Source organism: Hippocampus bargibanti, linkage group LG16 (genome assembly GCF_051943395.1).
Source record: "Hippocampus bargibanti isolate YZ-2025 linkage group LG16, ASM5194339v1, whole genome shotgun sequence".
NCBI lineage: Eukaryota > Metazoa > Chordata > Actinopteri > Syngnathiformes > Syngnathidae > Hippocampus > Hippocampus bargibanti.
Window position 1 is genome coordinate 18,746,352 of NC_142749.1, and position 27,795 is coordinate 18,774,146.

Below are 27,795 nucleotides of genomic sequence, written 5' to 3' on the forward strand. Positions count from 1 at the left end.
GGCGGGCGTATTTTGTCGTTTTATTTGCTTTAAATACGAGTACAGTACGGTGGAGGTCTTTGTTTCTGGAGGCTGGCGGAAACGCAGGATATTCAAGGGGATGCACATGAGACCGCTTGACGCCATTGTTGGGCCACGTACGGTGAAATTGCCATGCAGTGATACCTCAGCTTACGAAACTTAATTGCTTCCCAGAGAGAGTGTGTAAAGCCAAAAGTGTGTATTCCAAACATTCATTTCCCATAGGAAACCATTAAAATGAGAATAATCCGTTCCCAGGTCACCATAAAACATCACTTTCTACTAAATAAGCCATACAACTACACACAATAGACCTTATTTTATGTATAATAAATGTGCTATGGTATTGTAATTAAAGAAAAAAAACGTACTATATAATAAAGTCGTTTTATTGACCTTTCTGATGGCCGTTGACCTAGTTGCCTCTTGATGATATCAGAGTGAAGTTGCCCTGCTTTCTGGGTGATAATACCCTCACTCACACTGTCCCCTGCTAGTTGCTTTTCGTTCATCCAAATCAACAGAAGTTTTTCAACCTCTTCTATTGCCTGAGACAACACAGAAACACCCTTAGTCACACCCAGCAATGGTCAACTTAGCGTACTGGTACTGGGACGCTAAGTCACACAAACGCGCACCTCGTTGGTGTTATTCGATGATCCCCTTCTTCTGCTCGACCGTCAGTTTCTTTTGTGTCTTCTTCGGCTAAACATTAGCCTGCGGTGGGGTCTTTTTCGCTCCCGTAACAGCAAAAGTACTCCACTCGATAAACCATGTCTGCACTCAAACAGAGGGGGGGGTGCAAAACTAGTCCGCCAGCCACCGTGGCACTGTCGGTGTGTTTGTCCGACAAAAACTAGCTGGTATGCCAAGATTATATTTTCGCGACTTTTATGTTCATAAGGTGAAAAGTTCGTGAGCTAAAGCGTTCGTAAGATGAGGAATCACTGTATTTCCCTTTGTGCTAAGATTGAACACCATGGTTATCAACGTAGGAAGCACTTTAGTGGTCAAGACACGGAGGCGATCCCGCTGGAAACCGCTTTCAAATGCAATTTCACACAAAAATCAACAACCAATACAACCCCCCTCCCCCCACTTCATTGATCGTATAAATAACGTAGTGGCAAATCTGTCCCAATGCTAGTCGGCTAACAATCCCAGATGCACACGGCCTAGTCATCCTAATACAAAAACGCACAAATACAATCTCAAATCAATATCGTCAATATCAAGCAAAGAAACGACCTTGACGTCTGTCCATCAAAACAATTCGTTGGCACTCGTTTTTTTGTTCCCCGATGATTTCAGACGGACGAAAAACTGCTTTCTGGCCCGCCAGCGAGGGACCGCAAAAACCAACCACAAGGCCGTCCCCAAGTCACCACCATGTGGTTCGGACAAACCGGCGGTTCTCAAACTGGGGTCCGGGGACGATAAAGCCGTCCGTTTATAAAAGTGCAGACCTCGATTTGAGGCTCACGTTCGAGCCTTTTCCCTCATATTCTGATCTCGTGATCTGGACTCCGGTCCGAAGAGGGCTCGCGGGTGCTAATCAAGGACGCCGAGGGTGCTTGGTTGACACCGAAAGGGGAGACGGCGGGCGAGCGTGTCGCCAGCGGGGAAAGCGACGGCGAAAAGCTGGGCGACATGGCCGCCGACGAAATGGAACCCTCGTGGCTGATGGGCGACCGGCGTAGGGACATCAAGTGGGGGAACGTCCGTCCCATGGCGGGCACCTTGGGCGGCACCGACATGGCCCCCGGGTGGGCCACCGAGGTGATGAGCGGAGGCGGGTCGATCCGAGGTTTGGGATCCGGTTTAGGTTTGGGCTGGAAAGGCTGCCGGGCGTTGGGGTTCTGCTGGGCCGTCTCGTCCTTCAGTCTCGCGATCTCCGTGAAGACGTTGGCCAGCGGCTGGAACTGAGGGCACCAGTTAAGGAGGTAGTCCCAGTTGTAGCTTCCGCGGAGTTCCTCGTCGCTGGCGACGATCGCGGTGAGGGAACCGTCCACGGACGGTTTTCCGTCCTCGGGGAAGGCGTAGTCCTTGGGGATGGAAATATTGAGGCCCCGGGACACTCCCAGATAGCCGCCTCCATCGTCCCCGTAGGCCGGGAGGTGGCCCGAGAGTAGCGTTCCGCTCAGACCGCCGCCCAGTTTTTTGCCTTTGAGCCAAGATCTGCCGTCCAAGGCCGCCGGCTCACAGGAGACGTCCGAGAGCTGGTCGGCGTCCTGCTGAATGCCGGAGTCCGGACCCCTGGCGGAGATGTGCTCCTGCATGGAGGAGCTGATGGAGGCCACGCGGGGGTACTCGTTTATCATGCGAATTTCGTCATCCTCCGCCGCCTCGGCCGATCCTCTCCCGCTGGAGTGAGATGGATCCAGAGACCCTCCTCTTGCATACGGACCCCCGCCGCCACCCACCTGGTCTCCAACGTAGCCCGGCAAGGCCTGGTGGTAGATTCTGTCCCCGCCTTGTCCCGAGCCGCAATCGTCTAAGTTCTTCGGGGTGGATCCCGAGGCCGCATTTCTGTTTGCGGCGTTCTGGGCTTTCTTCCTCCTGCGCGACTTGACCAGAAAGACCACCGCCGCCAAGATGGCCAGCAGCACGGTTACGCCGAGCGACACACCGATGATGATAATCAGCAAGACGTTCACGTCGAGGGCCAGGCCGAAGCCCGTGTTTGTCACGTCGATGGAGACCTGCGCCGCGGTGTGGCGAGAACCGTCCAGAGGACTGTGAGCTCTCACGTCCAGAGTCATCAGGCGAGGTTCCCTTTTGGCCCGACCAGATCCGTCGCCGCCGCCACTGTGCCCACCCCCCGAGCTGTCCAGCTTGAGGAAAATCACCCCGGTGGTTTTGTTGACTTCAAAGTACGGGGAGCTCGTAGGGAATGAGTAGAGGACGATCCCGTCGGCGCCCCCGTCCTCGTCTCGGGCTTGGACCTGGCCGATGCTCTGACCTTTCCTGGCATCTTCTGGAACTTCAAAGGAGAAATCGTAGGACGTGAAAAGCGGGTCGTATTCGTCCTCGCCGGTGACAAACACCTGCACCGTCACGGTGGCGGAGTGGTTTCCCGCGTCCACCGCCAGGGCCAGAAAGTCGTAGGAATTGATTTTCTCAAAGTCGAAGGGGTTCCTGCTCCTGATCTCTCCGGTGGAGGCATCCACGCTAAAGTCCTTTCCTGCAGGCGACCCCTCCGCCATGAAGTACCTCAGCCGGCCGAAGACGCCCGCATCGCGGTCGACGGCGTGGAGAACCGTCACGGCCGAATTCGCCGGCCGGTTCTCTCTGATGCTTGCCGTCAAGACCTCCACCGGGAAAAAAGGTTGATTGTCGTTCACGTCGTTGACCTCGACAACCACGGGAACCAGAGCCAAATTCCCTTGACCGTCCGTGGCCTGGACGATGACCCTGTGGGTGGACTGGTGCTCGCGATCCAATGCCCGCTGAAGTCGCAAGGCTCCGGTCCACTGGTCCACGGTGAAAAGATTCACCTCGTTCCCGGAGCTTATGGCATACTGGACCTCCGCGTTGGGCGTTGAGTCTGGATCTGGAGGAAACGGGCGATAAAACGGTTCTCGGTCAAACGTAAGCTCAAGAAGTCCAACCGGGAAAAGTTGTTGGTACCTGTCGCGGTCAATCTGATGATCTCGGTCCCGGTAAGAGCCCCTTCGCTCAACGCCACCACGTATTCCGCCCTGCTGAAAAGCGGCCGGTTGTCGTTCACGTCGCCGACAGTAATCACGGCGGCCACGCTGGAGCTCCGGCGAGGTACGCCGCGGTCCGACGCCACCACAGTGAGGTTGTACAGGGCTTTGGCTTCAAAATCCAGAGCCTCGGCCAACAGCAGCGTTCCCACCGTTTGGAATCCTCGACCCTCCAGAAAGCGTACGCTGCTCTCCATCCGGAAAGCGTTGCCCTCATTGCCGCTGGCCACGGCAAAGTCCAAGCCGCAGTTTTCCCGGGAGAGGTCGCTGTCAAAGGCCTCCAATGTCAAAACCGTCACTCCGGGGATGGCGTCCTCCGGAACCTGCGCCCTGAAAGTTACAATAAAGGGTCACTTTTTAATTGCTATTGGACTCTTTCAAATGGAAACTGACCTGTACTCTGATTGGTGGAAGACGGGGGCGTTGTCGTTGATGTCGGTGATTTGAACCCGCACGGTGGCGAGGGAAGAACGCGGTGGCGAGCCGCCGTCGCGAGCCTCGATGACGACATTGACGCAAGGGCGTTCGGGATCAAACTCGGCTCGGTGGCTGATGAACAAAGAACCTGAAAAAGGCCGAAAAATGTCAGAAAATGAAAGAATCAGATACAGTGATAACTCAGCTTACAAACGCTTTAGCTCACGAACTTTTCACCTTACGAACATTAAATTCGTTTTCCACACCCACTTTCTTTGAGTGCAGACGTGGTTTGTTATCGAGTGGAGTACTTTTGCGATTATTATTATTATTATTATTATTATTATTATTATTATTATTATTAAACACTGAGGTGTGCGTTTGTGTGACTTAGCGTCCCAGTACCAGTATGCTAAGTCGACTATTGCTACGGTCTCAGGCAATAGAAAAGGTTGAAAAACTTCTGAAAGCACAGCAACTTCACTCGGATATCATCAAGTGGCAAGTACGTCAACGACCATCACAAAGGTCAATAAAACGATTTTATTGTACAGTACAGTTTATTTCTTTCATTACAATACAATAGCGTATTAATTATACATAAAATAAGGTCTATTTTGTGTAGTTTTAAGGCTTATTTGGTAGAAAATGATGTTTTATAGGGACCTGGGAACGGATTATTCTCATTTTAATAGCTTATTATGCAAAATTATGGTTTGTAAGACAAACTTTTCGCATTACACACACTTTCTGGGAACCAATTAAGTTTGTGAGCTGAGGTGTGACTGAAGTTTGACTTCCCGGCCGGAGGCGGCGTTTGTCTACCGTTATTAGGATCGACGTGAAAGCCCTCCTGAGTGGAGGACATCACGCTGTAGGTGATCCTTCCGTTCTCTCCGTCGTCTCTGTCGGTCGCTGTTACCGTGACGACCACCCCGCCAGCTGGCGTGTGCTCGGCTAAGGTCACCTGGGGTGGGAATGGCGGGAAGAACAGTCGTTGGGAGTACAGGTCACCTGGTTCAAAGTTTTAGACTGACCAAGAATGTTTCTGGACTGAAACCGGTTCGTCTTACCTGGTAGAGGTCCTGAGTGAAGGCGGGAACGTTGTCGTTGACGTCCTCGACCACGATGGTGAGGTTGGCCTCCGTGTGGTGCTGACTGTCGGTGGCTCGGACGGTTACCGCGTAGCACGTCTTCTCTTCAAAGTCCAGCGGGGCGATGAGTGAAACGGCTCCAGTGTAGCGATGGATCCCAAACTTGCCTGTGGCGCTCGGGTCCAAATGTAGCGAGTAGGCCAGAGCGGGACCGGAGTCGACATCGTTCCCCGTCACCAGGGTGATCTCGGTACCGATGAGTGCATCTGGTAAGCGCATAGTCCCGTTAATTCCTTTCAGAGTGCCAATACAAAACTGTTTGGTGGTACCCTGACAGGTTAGGTCAACATCGACTATTCGAAGTATCGCGAAACAAAGCAAAACATTGTCCGAGTCAAGGTACCACTGCGTACGTAAAGTAGGATTCTCAAGTACTTTCGAAGATGCGGATTTCTTGCGGCAAGGGAATAGTGGGACTGTTGTCATTCTGGTCCACGATGATCACGGTCAGCGTCGCCGAGCCCGCCAGTCGCGGGCTTCCTCTATCGGTTGCCGTTATCACCAGCCTGGGCGGGGATGGTCGTAGAGTGAATAGGGCTGCCTTTAAATCCCATCCCGGTTTCTTTGCCTTCTTACTTGGTCTGGGTGAAGATCTCTCGGTCCATGATGGCCGTGGTGGTAATGCTCCCCGTCATCGGATCAATCTTAAACAATCCACTCATGGCCGATGACTGAATGGAGTAAGTCACCTGACCGTTCTGGCCCTGGTCCGCGTCCTCGGCCATGACCTGGGAAAGGTCCATAGCGGTTAAAAACCCTGAACGAGCCGGTAGCGAGTAGGCGACGGTTACCTGGATTATGGGCGTAATGTATCCGCGGGCCTCCCTCATGTAGGCCACATAGTTTTGCAGCTGGAAGCGAGGCAGGTTGTCGTTGACGTCCTGCAGCATCAAGTTGATGGCGGTGAAGGAGGTTGACGACACCGTCTCGGCTTTCACCACCAGACGTAGCCTGGGTGCGTCCTCAAAGTCCAGTCCCTTGGCGCTCTGCACCCAGATTTCCCCTATGCAACGCACGGACGAAGGACCGTGTTTTTTTTTAAATGTAGGTCTGGTTTCCGTCTCGCTTCCCTGCGCCGACATTTAGAGAGTGTGAGCAACGGTGTTCACCTGTAGACGAGCTGATTCTGAAGACTTGCTGTCTGTTTCCGCTGAAGATGCTGTAGCTGATCCCCTTGCGATTTCCATCTGGATACCGGGCCTGAGCCTGGACAACGGCTGTACCTGATTACAGGAGCAATAAAAACAATCAGATCACGATCCTCGTCTTGGCGAATGCTGGACTATGTGAGACCTTTAGCTGCGTTCTCCGGTATGCTGACATCTCTGGCGTTCCTGGAGAAACGAATGCCGTTGTACTCCACTTCCTTTACGTAGATCACCACAACCCCCTGCGCAGACTGGGCCGGGGTGCCCTGATCCATGGCCTCCACGATGAGGGTCCTCTGAGCCTGGGACAGAGTGTCCAGAGGCTCGGTGGCCCGGATCTGTCCGGTCAGTGAGTTGATGCCGAAGCCCTTCACGGGGGCGGCGAAGCGATAAAACACGGAGCCGTTGGCCCCAAAGTCCTTGTCCTCGGCCTTCATGGTGGCCAGAACCCCCTGGGACCTATCTCTTGATACCTCGATGACCAGCGGGTCTTGGATGAAGACGGGCGTGTTGTCGTTGATGTCCACGATGGTGACACTCACCTGGAAGCCAAGGTCAACAAGGTTGTCGATTTCAAGGCAGTTCGGTTGGTTGGCACCATTTTAAACGCACCTGAGCGGACGAGTTCCTGGGCGAAGCCGGGGAAAGGTCGGTGGCAAACACCCTGAAGTTGTACGATGCTTTCCTCTCGCGATCCAGGGGGGCCGACGTGGTGATGCTGCCCGTGCGCTCGTCCACCGCAAACGCGCAGTCGGCCTCGGGGCTAAGGAAGTACAGTACTTTCCCGTTCACGTCCTCGTCAACATCAGTAGCGGACACCTGGAAAGTCATCGGGGAAATATACAACTCAGCAGATTGCAAAAATAGGATTCAACAAATGACGGCATCAGGAAAATAGGTCTCTCTCTACCGTCAAGATTTGCGAACCCACGACAGCATCCTCCGAAACGTCGGCACTGTAGGTGTTCTTGCCAAAATCGGGGGCGTTGTCATTGACATCCAGCACTCGGACGTCCACCGTGATCACAGTACTGAGAGGCGGGTGCCCTCTATCCGTGGCCGTCACCTCCAGGGTGTACTCGGCCTTGGTCTCCCTGTCCAGGCCCCGGTGGGTGGACAGGGCTCCTGTGCTGGCGTGGAGCTGGAAATCCCCATCCGGGTCTCCGGCTGGAGGGAGCAGTTGTTGAGAAGATGAGAAAAAAAGGTTTCAGCGGCAAGGAGGCAAGCACTCCTTTGAAAGTCCGACATCAAAAGCCAGACTTGGGCCAGACCCGTCCAAAGAAGCCGGCGCGTAGTGCTAGCGGACTACTAAAATATTTGACAAGAGGGCCTGTCGGAATGACTCTCACCGGTAATCCTGTACTCCAACTCCCCACCGGCACCCGAGTCCGGGTCGCCGGCCTTGAGGAAGCACAGATCCACGGGGTCCTGGTTCTCGGGGACCTCCAAGCCGTACCACGGCTGGGCAAACACCGGAGCGTTGTCGTTCACGTCACCGACCTCCACCCGCACCGTTGCCTTGGCAAAGTTGGGGGGCAGACCTCCGTCCTGGGCGTACACTGCCCCGAAAGACGGATGTGGTTGGCTACGGCAATCGCTTGGATGATTTTTGGTGGCGTGTCATGTTTGGTGAGTACCCGTGAGAACATAGTGATCCCGAAGCTCTTTGTCCAGCTCCTTGGTGGTGGTGATGACACCGGTGGCCGGGTTGATTACGAAGCCTTCCTCCGTCACCCCGCCGAATGTGACGTGCCCGTTGGACCCTGCGTGAAAACAGGCCGATGAGGACGCGTTCCAATCGGATCTTTGCGGCGTCATCCCAAAAACCAAACCTTGATCCCTGTCGGTGGCCACCACCGTCAGCACCGCGGTGCCGGGTCCTTGGTTTTCCAGGACCCGGGTCTCAAAGTCTGCCTTCTGGAATACAGGAGCCTCGTCGTTGACGTCCATCACTTGCACGCGGAGATCCTGGGAGGTGGAGAGCGCAGGCGTACCGCCATCCTCCGCGACCACCGTCAAGTTAAAGACCTCCTGCTGCTCTCGGTCCAGAGCTTTCGAGATGGACAGAGAACCTGTGGGGTGTTTGAACCATTTACTCTACTCTTTATTTTGATTGACTGAGACACTTTATCGTAGCGTTATCTGGATTAGCCCTTGGAGTACATTTTTTATAGTACTCATCTACTCTTAAAGCGGTATGGCGTCTGAGAAAACAACCGGCAGTCTAAAGAGACTCGCAGCCAGTAAGTCGACTTTTGCTACATCTGGAAATCCCATCAAGCAAGTAGCTGACCTCAACCTCAGGCACCACCGAGGTAAAATATTATCACAAGAAAGCTCCTCAAGTGCGGATGTTGATAAAGATCTGCCTCCCGGATCAGGCCAGGTGGGCTTCTCCGGACCTCACACTTGGTGAAACTTACCGGTGTTTGGGTTCAGGCTAAAGTGACCGGCAGCGTTTCCCATCCGGATTCTGTACGACACTCGGCCGTTCTCCCCTTCGTCCGCGTCCCGAGCCATCACGTGCACCATTACAAAGCTGTCCCGGAATAAAGAAAAGTTCAATTACGGATCCTTTTTCAAGCCCAAACTTTAAGCTACGAGCTAACGTACCCGACGGGCTGATCCTCCATCACACTGATGGCCGCCGGCGAGCTGAAGATTGGGCTGTTGTCGTTACGGTCGGTGATGAACACCTGCGCAGTGACCGAACCGCATCGCCTCTGCGCTGGATCCCCCGCTTGATCGGTGGCCCGGACAACCATGTGGAGAGACCGAGTGGTCTCGCGGTCCGGCGTCTCCCCCAAGGTGAGGATGCCAGTCACAGGGTCCAGTTGAAGCAGGTCGGCCTTGTTGGGCCACAGGCTCTCCATGGAGTAACGCAGCTCACTGTTGGGACGGCTGCCGTCCTGTGTGGAGACCATTTAGAAGACGGGGGAGGAAGGAGGTGAGGTTCACTGACGCAAAGCTTGAACCAACATCTGTTCCATGAGCACAGTTATAGGGACTCGTTTGGGTATGTTTGGGTCTGCGCTTGGGTACCTCATCCACTGCCCGGAACGTGTAAATGGAGGTTCCCGGCTGCAGGTTCTCTGGGACGACGATGGTCACGGGATCTTCTGTGAACCTCGGCCGATGGTCATTGGTGTCCTGCACCTGAACACGCAGGTTCACCAAATGACTGCCAGGAAAGGCCCGGGAGAAGTCGGAGACCTCCACGTGCAGCGTGTACTCGGATGCCTTCTCATAGTCGAGTTCGTGCACCAGGTACACGTCACCCTTCAAGCGGTCCACCATGAACGTCCCATCCTTGTCTGTCCCACCCACCACCAGGTAGGTGACCCGCCCTTCAGGGACGCTGCCTTCGGACCGGCGGTGCACCGAGCCCACGACGGATCCCGGAGGAGTTCCTTCGACCACTTGAAGTACCACGGACAGGACGTTGGCCTTTGGGGTCGATGTGGCCGAGCTCAGAACCTGCAGATCAGGAGAGAAAAAAGACCTGTCGGCTCCAATCGCTCCGTTTCAGATGATTTGATGGTGAAGGTCATGAGTCTGGGTCTTAGCCATTACAAAAAGGCCTTGAGGGATTGTGAAAGCCCAGCAGCTAGAAAAAAAACTCGAGTGGATTTTAGTCCAACTGGTTTTGACTCTGAAAAGCGATTGTCAAGGATGCCTGATTACTTGTATCCGCAGCTGGCAGGTGGATCTGAGACTGGGTGTCCCGTGGTCGGCGGCGGTGACGGTCAGGGTGTACTCGGCACGTTCCGCCCACCTCAGCGGGGCGGCGGTCCGGAGCTCCCCGGTGGCGGCGTTCAGGGAGAAGCGCTCCACTCTGGAGCCTTTGGAGGAAAATAATGGTGAGAAAAGCAAGCCTGTCCCCACGAAAAACCAAATCCAGTCTTGCCTGCTAAAGAGTAGTCAACGGTGCCGTTTTCGCCTTCATCCGGGTCCTTGGCGGACATCGTGCCTATGACAGTGCCAGGGGGTACCCCCTCGTTCACCTGCAATTCAGAACATTCTTTGAACATCTGCGCCGCATATGGCCTGGCAAATCTCCAGAGTTCAACCTGAAAGACGAGCTCCCTGCCAGCACGGGCGTGGGCGAAAGTGGGCGCGTGGTCGTTTTCGTCCAGCACGATGACGTGGGCGGTGCCGGTGGCGCTGCGGGGGGGCGTGCCGCCATCCTGCACGACCACCGTCAAGCGGAAGCTGGAGTGCTGCTCCCGGTCCAGGGCCTGGCGAGTGCTAATTTCCCCTGGAAGGGAAGAACAAAACCCGGGAAGTGAGTCGGAACAATTGGGCGGGTCGATGTGCGTCCTCACCAGTCTGCGAGTTGATCTGAAAGTTTCTGTCGGGGTGCAGCAGCCTGTAGGTCAGTCGGGCGTTGGGTCCCGCATCCCGGTCCGTCGCGGACACCCTGCCGAAGCCCGTACCTGCCAGCAGGTTCTCCCGCACCGCCAAGAACACCCTTTCCTGATTCAGCTTGGGTGAGTTGTCATTTTCATCCGTCACCGTCACCCTGACTGTGGAGCTTCCCGTCCCGCCGGTCCCACCCTGGGTCGTGGTGGCCACCACCGTCAACAGGTACACGTCTTTGACCTCGCGGTCCAGGGAGCTTCGCACAAAGAGCCAACCGCTGACCGGCGCAATGCCAAATCCGGCCGCGTCGCCGTCGGGGCGCAGGTGGTAGGAGATGTCGGAAGACAAGGTGGGGCTTTTCCCGTTGGCGAATGCCTCCCTGTTGAGCGCTCGAACCTGGAGGAAGCGCGTGTTGAGAGGTGCATTCTCTCGCAGCTCCACGCGGTAGGTCAGCGTGTCAAAGTGGGGGCCTCGCTCATCCTGCGCCTGGACGTGAACCACCAGGGTGAAGGTGGAGCTCCGCTGAGGCACTCCGCCGTCTTTGGCCACCACCAGGAGGTCGTAGCGGGGGATGCTTTCGTAGGACAGAGCTCCGATCAGACGCACCTCACCGCTCCCGCGGTCCACGCCGAAAGTCCTTTGCCCGCTGCCGCCCGTAACGCCGGCTGACAGAAGGTGGAAGCTCAGCTGACCGTTATGGCCGGAGTCCTCGTCCGAAGCTCGAATGCGGTAGATGACCATCCCCATCTTGGCCACCTCGGGAAGGAGGAGGGACTCTGACGAGGAGGGGAGGAACGTCGGCGCATTGTCGTTCACGTCCGAGATGGAAATGCGCACTCGACTGGTCCCGAAAGCGGGCGGGGAGCCCGAGCGCGCCTGGATCTCCAGGTCCAGCCTTGGTCGGGTTTCATGGTCTAAGGGGAGTGTGGTGCGGATGGTTCCGGTTGCACTGTCCACGGTGAAGTACCCGTCGGGATCTCCAGAGGCGATGGCGTAAGAGACGTCTTTGGCGTGACCTGAACCAAAAAACACAAAGGGGAATGGAAAACGGCCACGGCGACGCTACGCGGCGAGCTGGCGTTTCCCAAACCTGGTTTGGTGGCGGCGCGGACCACTCCCACCGCCGTGCCGCGGAGGACATCTTCCGACACGGTGAAGAAGTACTGCGGCTGCTCGAAGACGGGCAATGACACGGAGCCCCCCACCACGCTCACGTTCACCCTGGCGTCCGCCGGAGCCATCAGGCCGCCGCCGTCCCGGGCCGATATCACCATGGCGATGAGCGAGTTTGCTTTGCCGTGAAGCGAGCGCGAAAGGGAGATCACGCCTGAGGATGGGGGCCAACAAAACCCTCATGTGGGGACTGGGTCCAGGTTGCCCACCCTACTTTGTAAACGCCCCATCGTACCTGTGTCCTGGTTGAGGGTGAAGAAGGCGGACGCGCCCCCGGATGCCTCCTTGTAGATCACCCGCCCGTTCTCACCGGCGTCCGGGTCTCGGGCCGTCACCCTGACCACGGAGGTTCCGGGGGCGCTGTGTGCACTCAGGCTGACCTCGTACAGGAGAGGGTAGAAGGCGGGCCGGTTGTCGTTGACGTCGACCAGCGACACCCTCACGCCGACCGCAGCGCTCCGGCCGCCCTGAAAAGGGAAAAACCCTCATGGAACCGACGTGTTGGCCGACGGTCGGAAACGTTCGCTCTCACCCCGTCGGTCGCCGTGACCGTCAGCTCAAACGCCTCGACGCCGTCGTCCCGGTCCAACGGCGCCGTGATGCACAGCTGACCGCTCTCCTTGTCGATGGCGAAGTGGGAGGACGCCGCGGCGCTCGACCCGGAGGCCAACGCGTAGGACACCGCGCCGAAGGAACCGCGGTCGCCGTCCGTGGCCGACACCTGAGGGGAAAGGAGACCAGAAAAACCCGTGGAGACCGTCTTCAAAGTTGTCCAAATATGGTGGCGAAATCCTGACAGGTCTACAAACTACGCCAACTTTGTTGAAACGGGTACAAAAGACAAAAAAACAAGGGGGACGGGGTTTATATAGCTAGCTAGCTTTTTATCTGAGTTACTTCCGGGTCTAATGAAGGCATAGCTAGCTATCTGTTAGCTAGCTATTAGCTAGCTAGATTTCTATCCGAGTTACTTAGCTATCTATTAGCTGTCTATTAGCTAGCTAGCTTTCTATCTGAGTTACTTCGGGTTGAGTGAAGGCATAGCGAGCTATCTTTTAGCTATCTATTAGCTAGCTAGCTTTCTAGCCGAGTTACTTATTTATCGAATTATCTGTCTATTAGCTAGCTAGCTTTCTATCTGAGTTACTTCCAGGTTGAGTGAAGGCCTAACTAGCTATCTGTTAGCTATCTATTCGATAGCTAGCTTTCTATCCGAGTCATTTAGCTATCTATTAGCTGTCTATTAGCTAGATAGCTTTCTATCTGGGTTACTTCCGGGTTGAGTGAAGGCCTAGCTAACTATCTGTTGGCCATCTATTAGCTAGCTAGCTTTTTATTTCTTTGATGTATTCCGGGTTGAGTGAACGCTGGGGCGTGTGGCTGCCGCTGCTCACCCACAGAAAAACTGATCCAGTGACTGTAAAGTGACCTTGAGCTTACAAATGAAATGTATTATGATTATTATTATTATTATTATGATTATACCTCCCTCCCCATGCGTCCAAAACAGCTGCGCGCCACATGAAGGCGCTAACATCAATTTAGCCGACATGCTTCGGGCTTCATCTTTTAAGTAAGCAGAGATTTATTAGCGCGCCGCATTTTACGTCGGCAAAAGGTCATAAATTCGAGACGCGCGTAGCAACAGGTGGAATGTGAAGGGCAACAATCGCAACAGAGGCGGCAATCGTAGCCGCCCGTCAATCACGCCCACAAATTTTTGCCGGTTCCTTGTTGTGTTGATTTGTGTGAAATGTATTATTATTATTATTATTATTATTATTATTATTATTATTATTATTATCTCTCATCTCATCTCTCATCTCTCATCTCGATTGGCTCACTAGCTAGCTTTCTATCAATTTGAGTTACTTCTGGGTTGAGTGAACGTTGCCACTGCTCACCCACAGAAAAATTGTCCTGTGATTGTAAAGTGACCTTGAGAGTTTTTTGCTTTTGGCAAAGAAACAAAAGGGGAGATGAGAAGACGAGACCTTGAAAGTTGAAGGCCTCCTCCGGTTTTTCCTTTTTGCTGCGGCGCATCTGCTTTCAACACCCGCGTTACAGCCGCTGCGTTCATGAGCCCTTCGCAGCTGGAAATTATTACTGCCATTCCGAGAGGGTTGAGAGTTGAAGCGGGGGGGGGGGGGGTACCTCGATATACAGTGATACCTCAGCTCACGAATTTAATTGGTTCCCAGAAAGTGTGTGTAAGGCGAAAAGTTCATCTTCCAAATATTTATTTCACATTAGAAACCATTAAAATGAGAATAATCCGTTCCCAGGTCCCTATAAAACATCATTTTCTACTAAATAAGCCTTAAAACTACACAAAAATAGATCTTATTTTATGTCTAATAAATGTACTATTGGATTATAATAAAATAAATAAACTATACTATATAATAAAGTGGTTTTACTGACCTTTGCGATGGTCGTTGATGATATCCTAGTGAAGTTGCTGTGCTTTCTCGGCGATAATACCCTCACTCACACTGTCCCCTGCTGGCTGCTTTTCGTTCATCCAAATCAACACAAGTTTTTCAACCTCTTCTATTGCCTGAGACCGTTGCTTAGACAACACACAAACACCGTTAGCCACACGTAGCAATTAGCGTACTGGTACTGGGACGCTAAGTCACACAAATGCACACCTTGTTGGTGTTTTTGGAAGATCTCCTTCTTCTGCTCGCCCAGAATTTTGTTTTGTGTCCTCTTCGGCTTAACATTAGCCTGTGGTGGGGTCTTTTTTCGTCCCATAATAGAAAAAAGTACTCCACGCGATAACAAACCACATCTGCACTCAAAGAAAATGTGTCTGCCAGCCTCGCGTGGTTTGATTCGTCCGCCGAAAACTAGTTTGTTGGCCAAGATTATTTTCCCGCGAATTTAATGTTCAGTGAGCCAAAAAGTTCGTTAGATAAAGCGTTCGTTAGCCGAGGTATGACTGTATTTGTGGGGGTCAGGGGTCATTTGCATCAATTAGGAACATCATGCTAAATAATAATCTTGCTGCTCAGTCACAACATTGAAGCTAGCATGGAAATTTCCGGCTCGGACCGTCCGCGTTTTGTGTGTCAAGCTCGAACGGCGTCGCAAACGGCTGTCGTCACGCCGCCCGCCGCTCACGTCTTACATCAGCGGCGGCGGCGGCCATTTTCGTCCATGTTTTTGTTTGCGGTCGCTTGTTCTCCGAAGGGGGAAAGTCGCTGCTTTTCTTTCCTTTCCGCTTGAAGAAAATGCCAAGCCGCAAGGACCAAACCCCAAACCGGCGACTTTGATGTTGCGCTAAGCGTAGCCACTTTGCGTCTTCAAAAAGTCCAAAATAAAAGCGCTTTGGTTCCTTTTAATCACCGGGAGAAAAGCTAACAACGGTTCGAGAGCCGTGAGAGCGGACAAAAGTCATTAACAAGGTCAACAACATTGGTGCAAAGGAAGCAGACGCTAGCGTTGTAATGTTAAGACCACGCTAAGCTAATTTCGTGCGGCTCAACGTCCTCCCTCAACTTTGGAGTCACATTGTTTGTGCTTTTTATTTTGGATTGGATGTATCTTAATTTGTCTCGCAGTGGAGAAATTGACATTTCACAGCAGCAAACGTGATGAAAAGAAGAGAAAAGGAAAGAAAGAAGTAGAAAAATATAATACAGGTGCTGCTGGAAAGGTAGCCACTCTCGTGGCGCCATCTTGAAGTCAAAAGAACAAAAAAATCGCTGTGATCACAAAGCAAGATGCTAGCTACTGTATCTATTTGCTATCTATTAGCTATCTATTAGCTGTCTAGCTGACTGGCTAGCTATCTAGCTAGCTATCTCTCAGCTATCTAGCTAGCTGGCTATCTAGATCCCGGGCCGGCTATCTAACTAGCTAGCTATTATCTATCTATTAGCTCGCTAGCGAGCTTTCTATCTATTTGCGTTACTTCCGGGTTGAGTGAGCACTGGCGCGTGTGGCTGCCGCTGCTCACCCGCATAAAAACTTATCCTGTGACTTTAAAGTGACTATGAGAGTTTTGAAAGGCGCTTAGAAATGAAATATTATTATTATTATTATTATTATTGTAGCGGTTATTTTGCTGAAAAACCCCACAGCGAAGTTGACGGTGGCTAGCTTAACGCCGTTAGCTGCCTGCCCTGCAGAAAAGCCCTTCAACCCATTTTAAAAAATTGCCATAAAAACAAAATTCAATCCGAATTGTTCACAATCCGAGATGCTAAACTTGTTTGGAACGGCTTCATGCTTCCCAACCAAATGCAAAAAGGCTACGATTAGCGCTTGTATGGCGGCTTCAAGGCAAATTCTTGTGGCATTCCAGAGCGGCAAAGGGGGGAAAAGTGCTCCGTCAACTGCTTCTCGCCGTATTTTTGTTGGGTGAGACGCCGCAGAGCTAAAATTGAATACGTACAACAAGGCAACATTGTTTGCACACCCACAGGAAATGCGAGAAAAGCTAAGTGGTTAGCATTCCTGTTAGCGAGGTTAAGATCCCCGCTCATCCCTCACATGCCGATCTTTTCCCGGCACCAGACGGATTGGAGATGAGCGGTTTACGAAGGCTTTAGCTCACAAACTTTTCGGCTTACGAACATTAAATTTGCGAGAATATAATCTCGGCATACGAACTAGTTTTCGCCGGACGAACCTAACCACACGGTCGAACAGCGCCACGGTGGCAGGCGGACTAGTTTTTGGCAGATGAACACCAAACCACACAGTCGAACAGCGCCACGGTGGTTGGCGGACTAGTTTTCCACACCCACTTTTTTTGAGTGCAGACGTAGTTTGTTATCGAGTGGATTGCTTTTGCTTTTATGCGAGCGAAAAATACCCCACCACAGGCTGGCGTTAAACCAAAGACGACACAAAAGAAAATGACGGTCGAGCAGAAGAAGGAGACCTGGGAACGGATTATTCTCATTTGAATGGTTTCTAATGGGAAATAAATGCTTGGCAGACAAACTTTTCGCTTTACACACACTTTCTGGGAACCACTTAAGTTGGTCCCTTCCGAGCGGGGCTTCAACCCCACGCAGGAACGTCGTGGAGGCAGCCCGGGTGGTGCGTTGGATCCCGCCACTTGACCTCGTCCTCATTTCACCAAGGTTACTTTTCCGGTCTGACCGAAGGATTTGGGGACTGATATCCGAGACGCAAAAGAAAACTGCTGTTGAACTGGACAAAACAGTCTAGAGAAGAAGAAGAACTACAACTACAAGAATCCAACTTTTGTAGTCTGACAATGGAGACGTCGAGTCCCAAGAAGTCTAGCGAAGCCCGCTAACAAAGTATTTGCACAGCCCTGATGTGAGCGATAAGGACCGAAAGCGGAGGTTGCCGGGTTCACGCCGGAAGATTACAGGTAGGGGGGGACAGGGTGGGGGCCGGATCACGGGTGCAAGCGGACCTCCGGCGTCGTTTGGCACCGACTCGGTCGCAACCGTATCACGTGGCGGGGAAGGTGGGGGGGGGGGTCTACGGGCTCGGGGACAAGGGGTCAACACAAAGCTGCCTGGGAGTCCGACAGAAGATTATGAGTCCGATCAAAGCCGCCTTTGAGCGCAACCAGGCGGACCGGGTCCGAGATGGAGATTAGGATTTCAAAATCCCTGGCGGCTGAAAGTAGAGGTCTCGTCAATTTGACAGACCGCAGAAGATCACCCGGGACAAGATGGCTTCCTGATTAGTGGGGGGCGGAGTCTGGCCAGGAATCACCAATCAAACGCTCGGTCTTTTGAACGAGTCCGACGTAAGAACTTTCCCAGGCCTCGGCGCCAAACTGGCCTCCATCCTTGACTCATCTCTGGACTTCCAGAACGCCAAGGACGGAAGCGCAGGAAACCGCCGGCTGGACCGCTATTGTCAAGACGGCGAAAGCGGACGTCTGCCGGAGACGATACGCGGCGGAAGGAAGCGGACGTCTGAGGTCCCGATGGCGGCGGAAGGCAGATAAACAAGTCCCGGGAGCCTTCGCGGGGGGCCTTGGACTTTCTCCCACCGGCGCCGCCATCCGCGACCGGCTAACGGAAACCGCCCGGTTTTGTCGGCACCCAAACCCAAACGCTGCGTGCGTCGGACTCCATCAAAGCGCCCGGCGTTTTGCGAAGGGATTTATCCCTTTCTGAAACCGGATCTTGAGCGGAGAGAACCAGACGCAACCCGATACGGCCAGAAGGAGCAGACGTGACCAAACGCGTCGGCACGCGGCGGTGGAAATTGAAAACCGCAATTAGATTGTTGGAAACGGCGAGGTGGCAAACAGCTGCGCTCGCTTTGACTTGAGGATTTGCACCCTTTCCCAAAATGCCGTCCCCCAACGGCCTTCTCTACTCGCACAGTGGCGAGAAACGCTTTCCGCTAGCTTTTCGCTAACTTTTTGCTAGCTTTCCGCTAACTTCCTGCTAGCTTCCCTAACACGTAACACGGGCACCTCTTCATGCTCATTCCGCTTCCTTCCGACCAACGTCAATTGAAACTCACTGATCTTCTACTCAAAAACTGTGCTCATCTCCCATTTGAAGCGACGTCACGCGGCATCTGCTTGTCATTATCGTCGCGTCGTCGCCCAAATGACGCCGATGGCGGAAGGCAGGAAGCGCTCGGATTCCACTCGGCTAAATGAAACGTCCGGCTAACGGGATTTTCAAGCAATGGAAACATGCTAATCATGTCGCCCGAGGAGAAAAAAATAGGGCAGATTAGCGATTAGCTCATGCTAACAACTGGAAATCCCCCCAAAAAAACGGAAGGCCATGGACTCTGAATCTCGTTCGTCTGGGGTGGATAACAAGAATTATTCGCAAACACACACACGATTGTGAGCAGATGACGGCGGGTGGGTCGAGTGGAGGGCTTTGCTCATCCATCCACCCAAATGACGCCGACAGACAAAAGACGGCAGCGACCTTCACCTGGTTCTGTGGATGTGTGAGATAGAAAGCCGATGACACCCCCCTCGTTGGCCTGCCTTTGAATTCAAGATACAGCAGCTGGTGTGTGTATGTGGGGGAGGGGTTGGGGGGGGGTGATTATCCAATTTGAGCAGTTTGGGGCTCATTCGGGGACGCAAAAGGCCGATCGAGTCCAAATGGGGCAGCGTGCAAAGATTGAAGTGCGATCAATAAATCGCAAATGTCGCTTCCAAACCAAAACAACAACAAGAAAATTGACAGCAGATGCTGCGAAAGAAAGACAGGATGCCACATAGCCCGGCGCTAAAGTAGCTAGCTATCTATAGATCTTTCTAGTTAGCTAGCTATTAGCTATCATGGAGGACACTTTCCCTTGAAGGGAAAAGCCGAAAGGAAAAGAAGTAGTTATCTAGCTAGCTTTCTATCTATTTGAGTTACTATGTATCTCACTGGCTATCTAGCGAGCAATCTAGTTAGCTATCTAGCTATTTAGCTGGCTACCTAGCTAGCACTTTATTTGCTATATATTTGCTATCTATTCACCTCGCGGCGCAGCGGAACTGCACCCAAAATCTAAATTAGTCACGAAACCAAAAACAAATCTGCTGTCGGATTCTAACTCGTGAAGATGCAACGATGCCGTTCATCGTGTCATGACGCCAAAACCTCCCCCCCCCCCCCCCGTCCCCCCTTTTGACCTCCATGTAGTCCTCAGAGACCCGTTGCCGTAGTTACGGCTGAATGATGACTTTGACCTATGGCGTCCGGATGACATCATCGCAGGCCCCTTCACGGGGTGACAAATGTTCCAAGCTCCCCCCACACACGGGCGGGGGCGGGAGGTGGTGGTCAAGCCGCCGCCTTTTCCCTCATCACCATGGCGACGGTCACGAACGGAGGAGCTGGCGCAAGGGTGCGGACGTGCGGCGGTACCTGGAGGAAGCAGGTCCCGGGCGGAGCGTTTTCCTCCACGGTGGCGTTGTAGGCGCTGGCGGAGAAGACGGGCGCGTTGTCGTTGGCGTCCTGCAGCAGCACGTCCACTCGCGCCGTGGACGACAGCGGCGGCCGCCCGCCGTCCGTCGCCACCACCGTCACGCCGGGCGACGGCTCCGACTCGAAATCCAGGACGCCGGCCGTGGTGACGATGCCCGTCACCGCGTCCACCGAGAACCAATCCGAGCGGGAGTGCTCGCCCGTCAGGAGACTGTAGCGGATTTCTCCGTTGGGACCTTGGTCCTTATCCCGGGCGGTGACTTGAAGGACAAAAGAGCCCGGGTAGACCGCCTCGGGGATGGTCTGTCTGTAGGCCCGCTGGTCAAACAGAGGCGGGTTGTCGTTGACGTCCGTCACCCGGATGGTGAACGAGGACTCGGCCCGCAGGGGGGGCGTCCCTGAGTCGGTGGCCATCACCCGCAGGTCGTAGGAGTCGCGCTCCTCCCGGTCCAGGACCTGGTCCACGTAGATCAGGTAGATGACGCTGTCCTTGGTGGCGAGCGCAAACTTGCCGTCGCCGCCCTCCAGCGACACGTTGACCTTGGCGTACTCGCCGTAGTCCGGGTCAGTGACGGAGATGCGGGCCACGTACTGGCCCGGTTGGGCGCCCTCCGAGATCTTGGGGGAACCGTCCTCGCTCAGGAAGATGATGGTCACGGTGGGCTGGTTGTCGTTGTAGTCGCGTACGTGAATGGTCACAAAAGCGTTGGTCACCTGGGGCGGGGGGGTAAGATGAACATTTCTGAGCTCGAACGCCGGACAGTCAGCCGCCCGTCTACACCGGAAACGGCATTTTACCTCCGGGTGGCTGGCGTTGTCCCTGGCCTGGACCACCAGCTCGTGCACTCGCTTGAGCTCGTAGTCCAGCGGTCTGTTCAACGTGATGACTCCAGACTTGAGATCCATGACAAAGTAGCGCTCGGGATCACTTTGCCGCCGGTTGATCTCATAGAGGACCAGGCCATTGTCACCTTCGTCACGGTCTGTGGCAAAGACCTGAAACAGCAGCAACAAAAATCAAACACCTGAGTCAGAGGTGACCTTCTTGTTCTTGCAGATTTGGTGGACCGACCTGGAGGATGCTGCTCCCTTGGGGAAGACTCTCGGAAATGATGGCGTGGTATCGGCTCTGGTTGAAGACCGGCGCGTGGTCGTTGATGTCCGTCACGGCCACCTCCAGAGTCATGGAACCGACTCTCCTGGGCGAGCCCCCGTCAAAGGCCTCCAAGACCAGAGTGTAAGCCGAGCGTTTCTCCCAGTCCAGGGCACCGCTGATGACCAGGTCCAGATTATTGGAGGCCTTCCTGGTTTCCAAACGGAACACCTGACCCACGTTTCCCTCCCGGATGGAGTAGCCCTGCGTCGAGAACCGGTCCTTGTCAGCGTCGCCGGCCGGGTCCAGGGAAAACCGGGTGCCCGGAGCCGTGTGCTCGGGAATCTTGAGAAGAACTTTGCTTCTGGGGAACTCCGGCGCGTGATCGTTGATGTCGTTGACGGTGACGACCACCTGGACGGTGGCGCCCGTCATGGTGACGGCGATGAAGCTGTAGCGGTCTCTCCGCTCGCGGTCCAGCCGCCGCGCCGTGGTGATGATCCCGGTGGTCTCGTCGATGTTCAGGTCGCTCCCCGCCCCCGTGCCTTCGTGGTCCGAGATGAAGTAGAGGCTGGCCGTCTCGCCGGGCGGCAACCCGGCCCCGATGTCCCCGACGACGGTGCCCGCCGGCTGCTCCTCATCCAGCTGCAGCTCCAGCGCCCCCGAGAGGGCGGCGGGCAACCAGAGCAGGATGAGGAGGACCGGTAAGCGGAGGAGTGGTCGCCACACAGGAGAGCGAGAGGACGAGACGCCGGGCCGCCCTGGCGACCCTTTGCTTGTCACAGTCATGACTCAGCTACACCTGAAAACCAAGACAAAGGGGGTCATCTCAGAACCCGTTTGCGAAACCCGACACCGCCTTCGTCAGCTAGCAGTCCCGTTGTTTGACTCTACGGGATCCGGAGTGGAGCTTTTCTTTTTCCAGCTTGTGATTTACGGAGCCAGAATATTTGCGATCAAAGCGGGAGCGCAGCTTGGCCCTGAGACCGAGACCTCGGGCCTCCCGAGACCTCCTGAGGCCTCCGTCCGGACGCTTACAGCCCCACAGAGATCGAAACGCTTGACGGACGCACGCCGTCACGGGTGAGCGCCGACCCGCTGGAAATCCTTCCAACAAAAACAACCACCGAGCTAGCGTTAGCCGTATCGTGGCCCAAAAGCGGCGTTGGTGCGCTCGGCAGTTCCCGCCGTGCGAATAAAATTTGGACTCTGAGCTCCGGGAATGTCCTGCACATCTGTCACACATCCTGCCGAGGTGAACCTTGACAGTTTTGAAAGGCGGTTGGAAATGAAATCTATTATTATGATGATTATTATTCGAGTTAGCATGGTCATAAAGGATTAGCTTCCCCGACAGCTCCCATTTCTTTTTTTCTGCTGGAAAGTCGTCATTTTGGCAACCGTATGAGCAAGAAAAACAAAGTCGATCCATTAGCACGACAAGACGACGACTTTTGCTTGTTATTATTTCATCATAATCATAATAATACATTTCATTTAAAAGCGACTTGAGCTATTGCGAGCAAACACAAAGCGCCATTCGCCGCCTAGCGTGACCACATTAGCGCTAGTTTTAGCAGCCGCCCCCGCGAAGTAGCGCCATTAATAATCCTTCGATGGCTCCCGGGAGACGACGCGGATGGCGGGCCCTCCACATCTGGAGGGGCCCTCGACGCCATTTTAGTTTTTGGGATGAAAAAGTAGGCGAGCGCAACCAGGACACGTGACGACGGCGTGCTAGCAAAGCCACAAGATGGTTTTTCAAATTGTGTTGATTGACAAAAGAAAATGACGGTCGAGCAGAAGAAGGAAATCATCGAAAAACACCAACGAGGTGTGCGTTTGAGTGACTTAGCATTCCAGTACCAATACGCTAATTGCTACGTGTGGCTAAGGGTGTTTCTGTGTTGTCTAAGCAACGGTCTCAGGCAATAGAAGAGGTTGAAGAACTTCTGTTGGATGAACGAAAAGCAACTAGCAGGGGATAGTGTGAGTGAGGGTATTATTGCCCAGAAAGCACAGCAACTTTACTCGGATATCTTCAAGAGGCAACTACATTAACGACCATCACAAAGGTCAAGAAAATGACTTTATTATATAGTACAGTTTATTTTTTTTCATTATGTTACAATAGCAAAATTATTATACGTAAAATATGGTATATTTTGTGTAGTTTTAAGGCTTATTTAGTAGAAAATGATGTTTTATGGCGACTTGGGAACGGATTATTCTCAGTTGAATGGTTTCTTATGGAAAATAAATGTTTGGAAGATGAACTTTTCGCTTTACACACACTTTCTGGGAACCTATTAAGTTTTTGAGCTGATGTATCACTGTACACGTAAGCGAGGCCAGAGGTCGCCCTGTGTGTGTGTGTGTGTGTGTGTTTTTTTTTTTGTGGCTTTTTTTTTTCCACTTGTTTGGTTTGGCCGAACGGAACGCGGTTAGCTTCTGCAGAAAGCATCCGTCGAGTCCATCAGGATTGGACGACGTGCTAAGCCAGAAAAAGCGTTTCTGAACGCCCGGAACGGAAACGAAGGGTTTGGCGTACGCCTGCCAGTTGAAAGGTAGTAAAAGGTCAAAGGTCACATTTGAAATGGGACCAACTGAGTCACCTCCAATATTTTCATGCCATTAAAATGGGAGCTAAAAACGGAACGTGGACACGCTGAGGCTCAGAATTTTTATTACAGATGTTTTTTACGTTTCTTTTTTTTCACACTAGCAGCAAATGAAAAACAAATATTTTATTGAAATATTTTGTTTCTGCAGATTCCGCTTACATTAGCTAGCTGGCTATCTATTGGCTATTTGGCTATCTATAAGCTATCTAATAGCTAGCTAGATAGCTAGCTTTTAATTTATTTGAGTAACTTCCAGGTTGAGTGAACGCTGGTGCGCATGGCTGCCACTGCTCACCCACAGAAAAAAACTTACCCTGTGACTGCAAAGTGACCTTGAGAGTTTTGAAAGGCGCTAATAAATGAAATGGATTATTATTATTGAAAAGCTAAAACTCAAGGATGCCCCCGAGCTTGGTGTTTGTTGGACATACGGCGATGGCAAGTTGAGCCTTCATGAAAAAGGCACGAGGGGGACATCTGAGCCCAGACCAATTCATCTTGGTCACCCCTCCCTCCCCCTCACCTCACCTCACCTCACTACACGCTGCAATTGTTGGGGGGGGGGGAGGTCTTACAAATGTCCAAACATGTCCACAAAGACTTCTTTCGGACTATTTTGCAGTGGCCTCGGAAAACCGCATCCCTGCCGCGGACGCCTTTGCTTGGCTTTTTGTCGGCGGGCGGCGGGAGGGACAAAGGCGCCTGCCTGCCGTCGCTTCCGTTGGCCACCGGCGCCAGCTGCCATGGCAACGCCACCCACCCCGCACCCCACCGATCATGTATGTAAATGCTCAATCTGGCTGATTTTTGGGGCTTTCAAAAAAAAAAAAAAAAAAAAAAAAAAAGGAGTTCTTTGGCGGCCAAACATTTATTTCCCATAAGAAACCATTCAAATGAGAATAATCCGTTCCCAATTCCCCATAAAACATCATTTTCTACTAAGTAAGCCTTAAAACTACACAAAATACAATGATAACTCAGTTTACAAACTTAATTGGTTCCAAGAAAGATGAAAAGTTTGTCTTCCAAACATTTATTTCTCATAAGAAACCATTCAAATGAGAATAATCCGTTCCCAGGTCCCCTCCCCATCATGTATGGAAATGCTCGATCTGGCTGATTTTTGGGGGTTAAAGAAAAAAAAAAAAGGAATTCTTTGGCGGCTTATGCGAGGAAAAAAAGCAAACATTGTGTCCGTTTAAATAAGAGTGCGTAAATCTCCATCTTGCCGCCGTCCATTGTGTTTGCGCACAAACAGCCGCCTGTGTTGACTTTGGCCGATAAGCCCCCTGACCAACCCCCAAAACATCTCTTTTCAAATCAATTGAGGACATCATTAAAAGATGCCCAATTCGGTGATGCTAACGCCGGCGCGCTAATGCCCCCACGCTAACGCCGGCGCGCTAACGAATGAAGGCAAATTTGTGGCCAAGCGCTCGCACACATTTTTATACAGTGACCCGAACGACAGAAGCAGCAAAGGAGCCGCCGTAAACGACAGCCAATCACACGGCAGGCCCCTTGAGCTGACTTGAATGGGTCGCGCCCCTTAAAGGCACATCTGCACCCTGATCAGGACCCGATGGCATTTGGAGTCCATTTGGGTTCAAGTCAAGGTTTCATTGTTTGGACAAACGAGATCTGCTATTAGGATTGTACCCCCCCCCCCCCCCCACGACCCCCATACAACCCCCCCCCCCCATGAATCCCCCCCCCCCCCCACATCCCAAAATATCAAATCAGCACGCTGCATCTTGTTTGCTACCGGCAGCGTGCATGCGTATACGCGTGTATATGGAGGAGGGGGGGCTTTTTTGGGGTGGGAGGGGTCTTACCTTCATTGGCTTGTGGTTGGGGTGCCCCCGACGTCAAGCTGATGCGATGCAGAAGACAAAAAAAGGCATTCACACAATAATCCACATAAAGGGAAGCAAATGGGGTAATAAGGGGGGGGGGGGGGCAAAGAGGGCAATTCCATAAAGGGGGGCTGCTGGGTTTGGGGGGGGGGGCTGTCCAGGTCGCTTGTTGTCGGCAAATCTTGTTTGAATCCGTCTTGGCTGTTGCTGCTCCAGCCTCCGCGCCGGAGACGAGCGACCATTCGCCGAGTGACTAACTGGTGGACTGAGTGAGCCCCCAGCCCTGCTGAAAGCTCCCCCCCCCCGCCTCGTTCGCTTCCACTGACACTCCTCCTTCTCCTCCTGCAGGCCCACGCCCCTTCCTCCTCCTCCTTTTGGGTAGTGAGGATGGTGGGGGAAGGAGGAAGGAGCCCCCCCCCCCCCCAATTAACCCCTCGTCATTGGAAGCGAACGTGCCGAGAGAGACAAAAAGGCTGCTTGGGAGGAGCAAACGGAACATTTCAATTGAGGTGAAAGCACTTTGCTTTTAATGAATATTTGATTTTTTTGTTTTTCATTTTGGGCAAGCGGGTGTGTGAAATTTTAGAGGGTTTTTTTTCAAACACGGTGATACCTCGGCTTACGAACACTTTAGCTAATGAACTTTTCGCCTTACGAACATCAAATTTGCGAGAATATAGTTCAAACTCGTGCTCGGCGGACGCCACCAAACCACACGGTGGCTGGCGGACTAGTTTTCTTTTGAGTGCAGTTGTGGTTTGTTATCGAGTGGAGTACTTTTGCTGTTATGGGAGCGAAAAAGACCCCACCGCAGGCTAGTGTTCAGCCGAAGAGGACACAAAAGAAAATGACGGTCGAGCAGAAGAAGCAGCACCAACGAGGCGTACGTTTGAGTGACTTAGCGTCCCAGTACCAGTACGCTAAGTCGGCCATTGGTACGTGTGGCTAAGGGTGTTTGTGTGTTGTCTAGGCAACGGTCTCGGGCAATAGAAGAGGTTGAAAAACTTCTGTTGATTTGGATGAATGAAAAGCAGCTAGCAGGGGACAGTGTGAGTGAGGGTATTATAGCAAAGAAAGCATGGAAACTTCACTCGGATATCATCAAGAGGCATCGTCATCAATGACAATCACAAAGGTCAATAAAATGAATTCATTATATAGTACAGTTTATTTCCTTAATTATGTTGCAATAGCACATTTATTATACATCAAATAAGATCTATTTTGTGTTGTTGCAAGGCTTATTTACTAGAAAATGATGTTTTACGGAGACCGGGGAACGGATTATTCTCATTTTAATGGTTTCCTATGGGACAGTAATGCGTTTTGTTGTTTTGCATCGGATTTCCAGCCGCCTTGAACTGGAAGTGACAAACAGCTTGAAGCAAGCGCACACTTGGGGGGGGGGGGGGACGGGGGGTGACGTGGGGTGAAGGGAAGAGCGCTTCTTGTTGGACTCGCTGCTAAAACGATCGTCCCAAACGGCGTTCGGCGTGTGTGGGACACGTCGCCATGATTGGACTAAGTAATCCCAGATGGGGAAGCCCCGCCCCCCCCACACACACACACACACGTTTGGCGGCCATGGCTTCCCGCACCGCTGCCACCGCCTGCGCAACTATGTCCCGTCATAAAACCCACAAAAAGAAAACATCTGGAACTGACCTGTTGCCAAGATGCGGCCTCCGTCGCGTCTTCTTGGACGCGTTTCGTCCCAACGGCGACGCCGTCCGTCAAAAGGCCCAAAGCCACAATTGGACAGCTGGCAAAAAAGAAACACAAGAAACAACAAAAATATGATTCAATGTTGGTGTCGTTTTAAAAGTCAATCTTGTGTAGATCCTGGAATTAAAGTAAAAATGACAAAAACCCTGGCACTGGAGTGGACACATTTTGGCATGGTCAATGACTTTAAATTGAATGACTGTTTGTGTCACATTATTTTTTGTTATTTTTGTTGTTGTTTTGACTTCAAGATGGCCGCCTTGACAGCGGCTGCCTTGACAGCAGCTCTTGTATTTTGTTTTTCTACTTCTTCCTTTCCTTTCATCACTTTGCTGCTGCGAAATGTCCATTTCTCCACCGCCAGATGAATCAAGGTCCATTAATGCAATCTAAAATGGGGTTTTATTTTATTTTATTTTATTTGGGGGGGGGGGGGGTGAAGGCCTCTAATCAGTGAAAGGAGCGTTTCCACACGTGTTCTGAAGGCCGCCTGGAAAATGAGGCTAAAAATTTGGTGGCAAACCAAAAGTGACGGAGACTTTAAGGGGGGGGGGGGGAGGCGGAGGGGGGGTCCTGCTTTCTGGATTTGGTTGAAGCGCCCAAGTGGGACT

The 27,795-nt window shown here is 52.7% G+C and overlaps 1 protein-coding gene across 2 annotated transcripts; it reads right to left on the reverse strand.

Annotated features, from left to right (window-relative positions):
* Positions 1-1,004: 1,004 nt before the first annotated feature.
* dchs1b (dachsous cadherin-related 1b) lies at positions 1,005-27,142 on the reverse strand. Of its 2 annotated transcripts, none has more exons than XM_089017102.1 (29): positions 27,125-27,142; positions 20,959-21,781; positions 20,685-20,882; positions 19,827-20,600; positions 12,518-12,706; positions 12,221-12,452; positions 11,903-12,139; positions 10,776-11,828; positions 10,521-10,708; positions 10,358-10,454; positions 10,135-10,292; positions 9,493-9,927; positions 9,064-9,359; positions 8,874-8,989; positions 8,283-8,522; positions 8,088-8,213; positions 7,800-8,009; positions 7,361-7,617; positions 7,063-7,269; positions 6,596-6,992; positions 6,412-6,525; positions 6,094-6,305; positions 5,879-6,030; positions 5,678-5,808; positions 5,222-5,508; positions 4,974-5,115; positions 4,125-4,296; positions 3,652-4,061; positions 1,005-3,574 (listed from the first exon to the last, which is right to left on the reverse strand). In XM_089017102.1, the coding sequence occupies exons 2-29, from the start codon at positions 21,766-21,768 to the stop codon at positions 1,521-1,523; spliced, it is 9,894 nt and encodes a 3,297-aa protein (XP_088873228.1). In that variant the 5' UTR covers positions 21,769-21,781; positions 27,125-27,142; the 3' UTR covers positions 1,005-1,520. The 2 variants fall into 2 exon arrangements, with proteins under 2 accessions (XP_088873228.1, XP_088873227.1); XM_089017101.1 differs by lacking the exon at positions 27,125-27,142 and adding an exon at positions 25,439-25,600.
* Positions 27,143-27,795: the final 653 nt, after the last annotated feature.

Excerpts from the sequence above, each read along its gene's own strand:
- dchs1b (XM_089017102.1), bottom strand. The coding sequence starts at position 21,768 with ATGACTGTGACAAGCAAAGGGTCGCCAGGGCGGCCCGGCGTCTCGTCC. Across the intron at positions 20,601-20,684 it reads ACAACGCCAGCCACCCGGAG|GTGACCAACGCTTTTGTGAC; the intron begins GTAAAATGCCGT and ends CCCCCGCCCCAG. Across the intron at positions 12,707-19,826 it reads CCGGGACCTGCTTCCTCCAG|GTGTCGGCCACGGACGGCGA; the intron begins GTACCGCCGCAC and ends CTTTCCCCTCAG.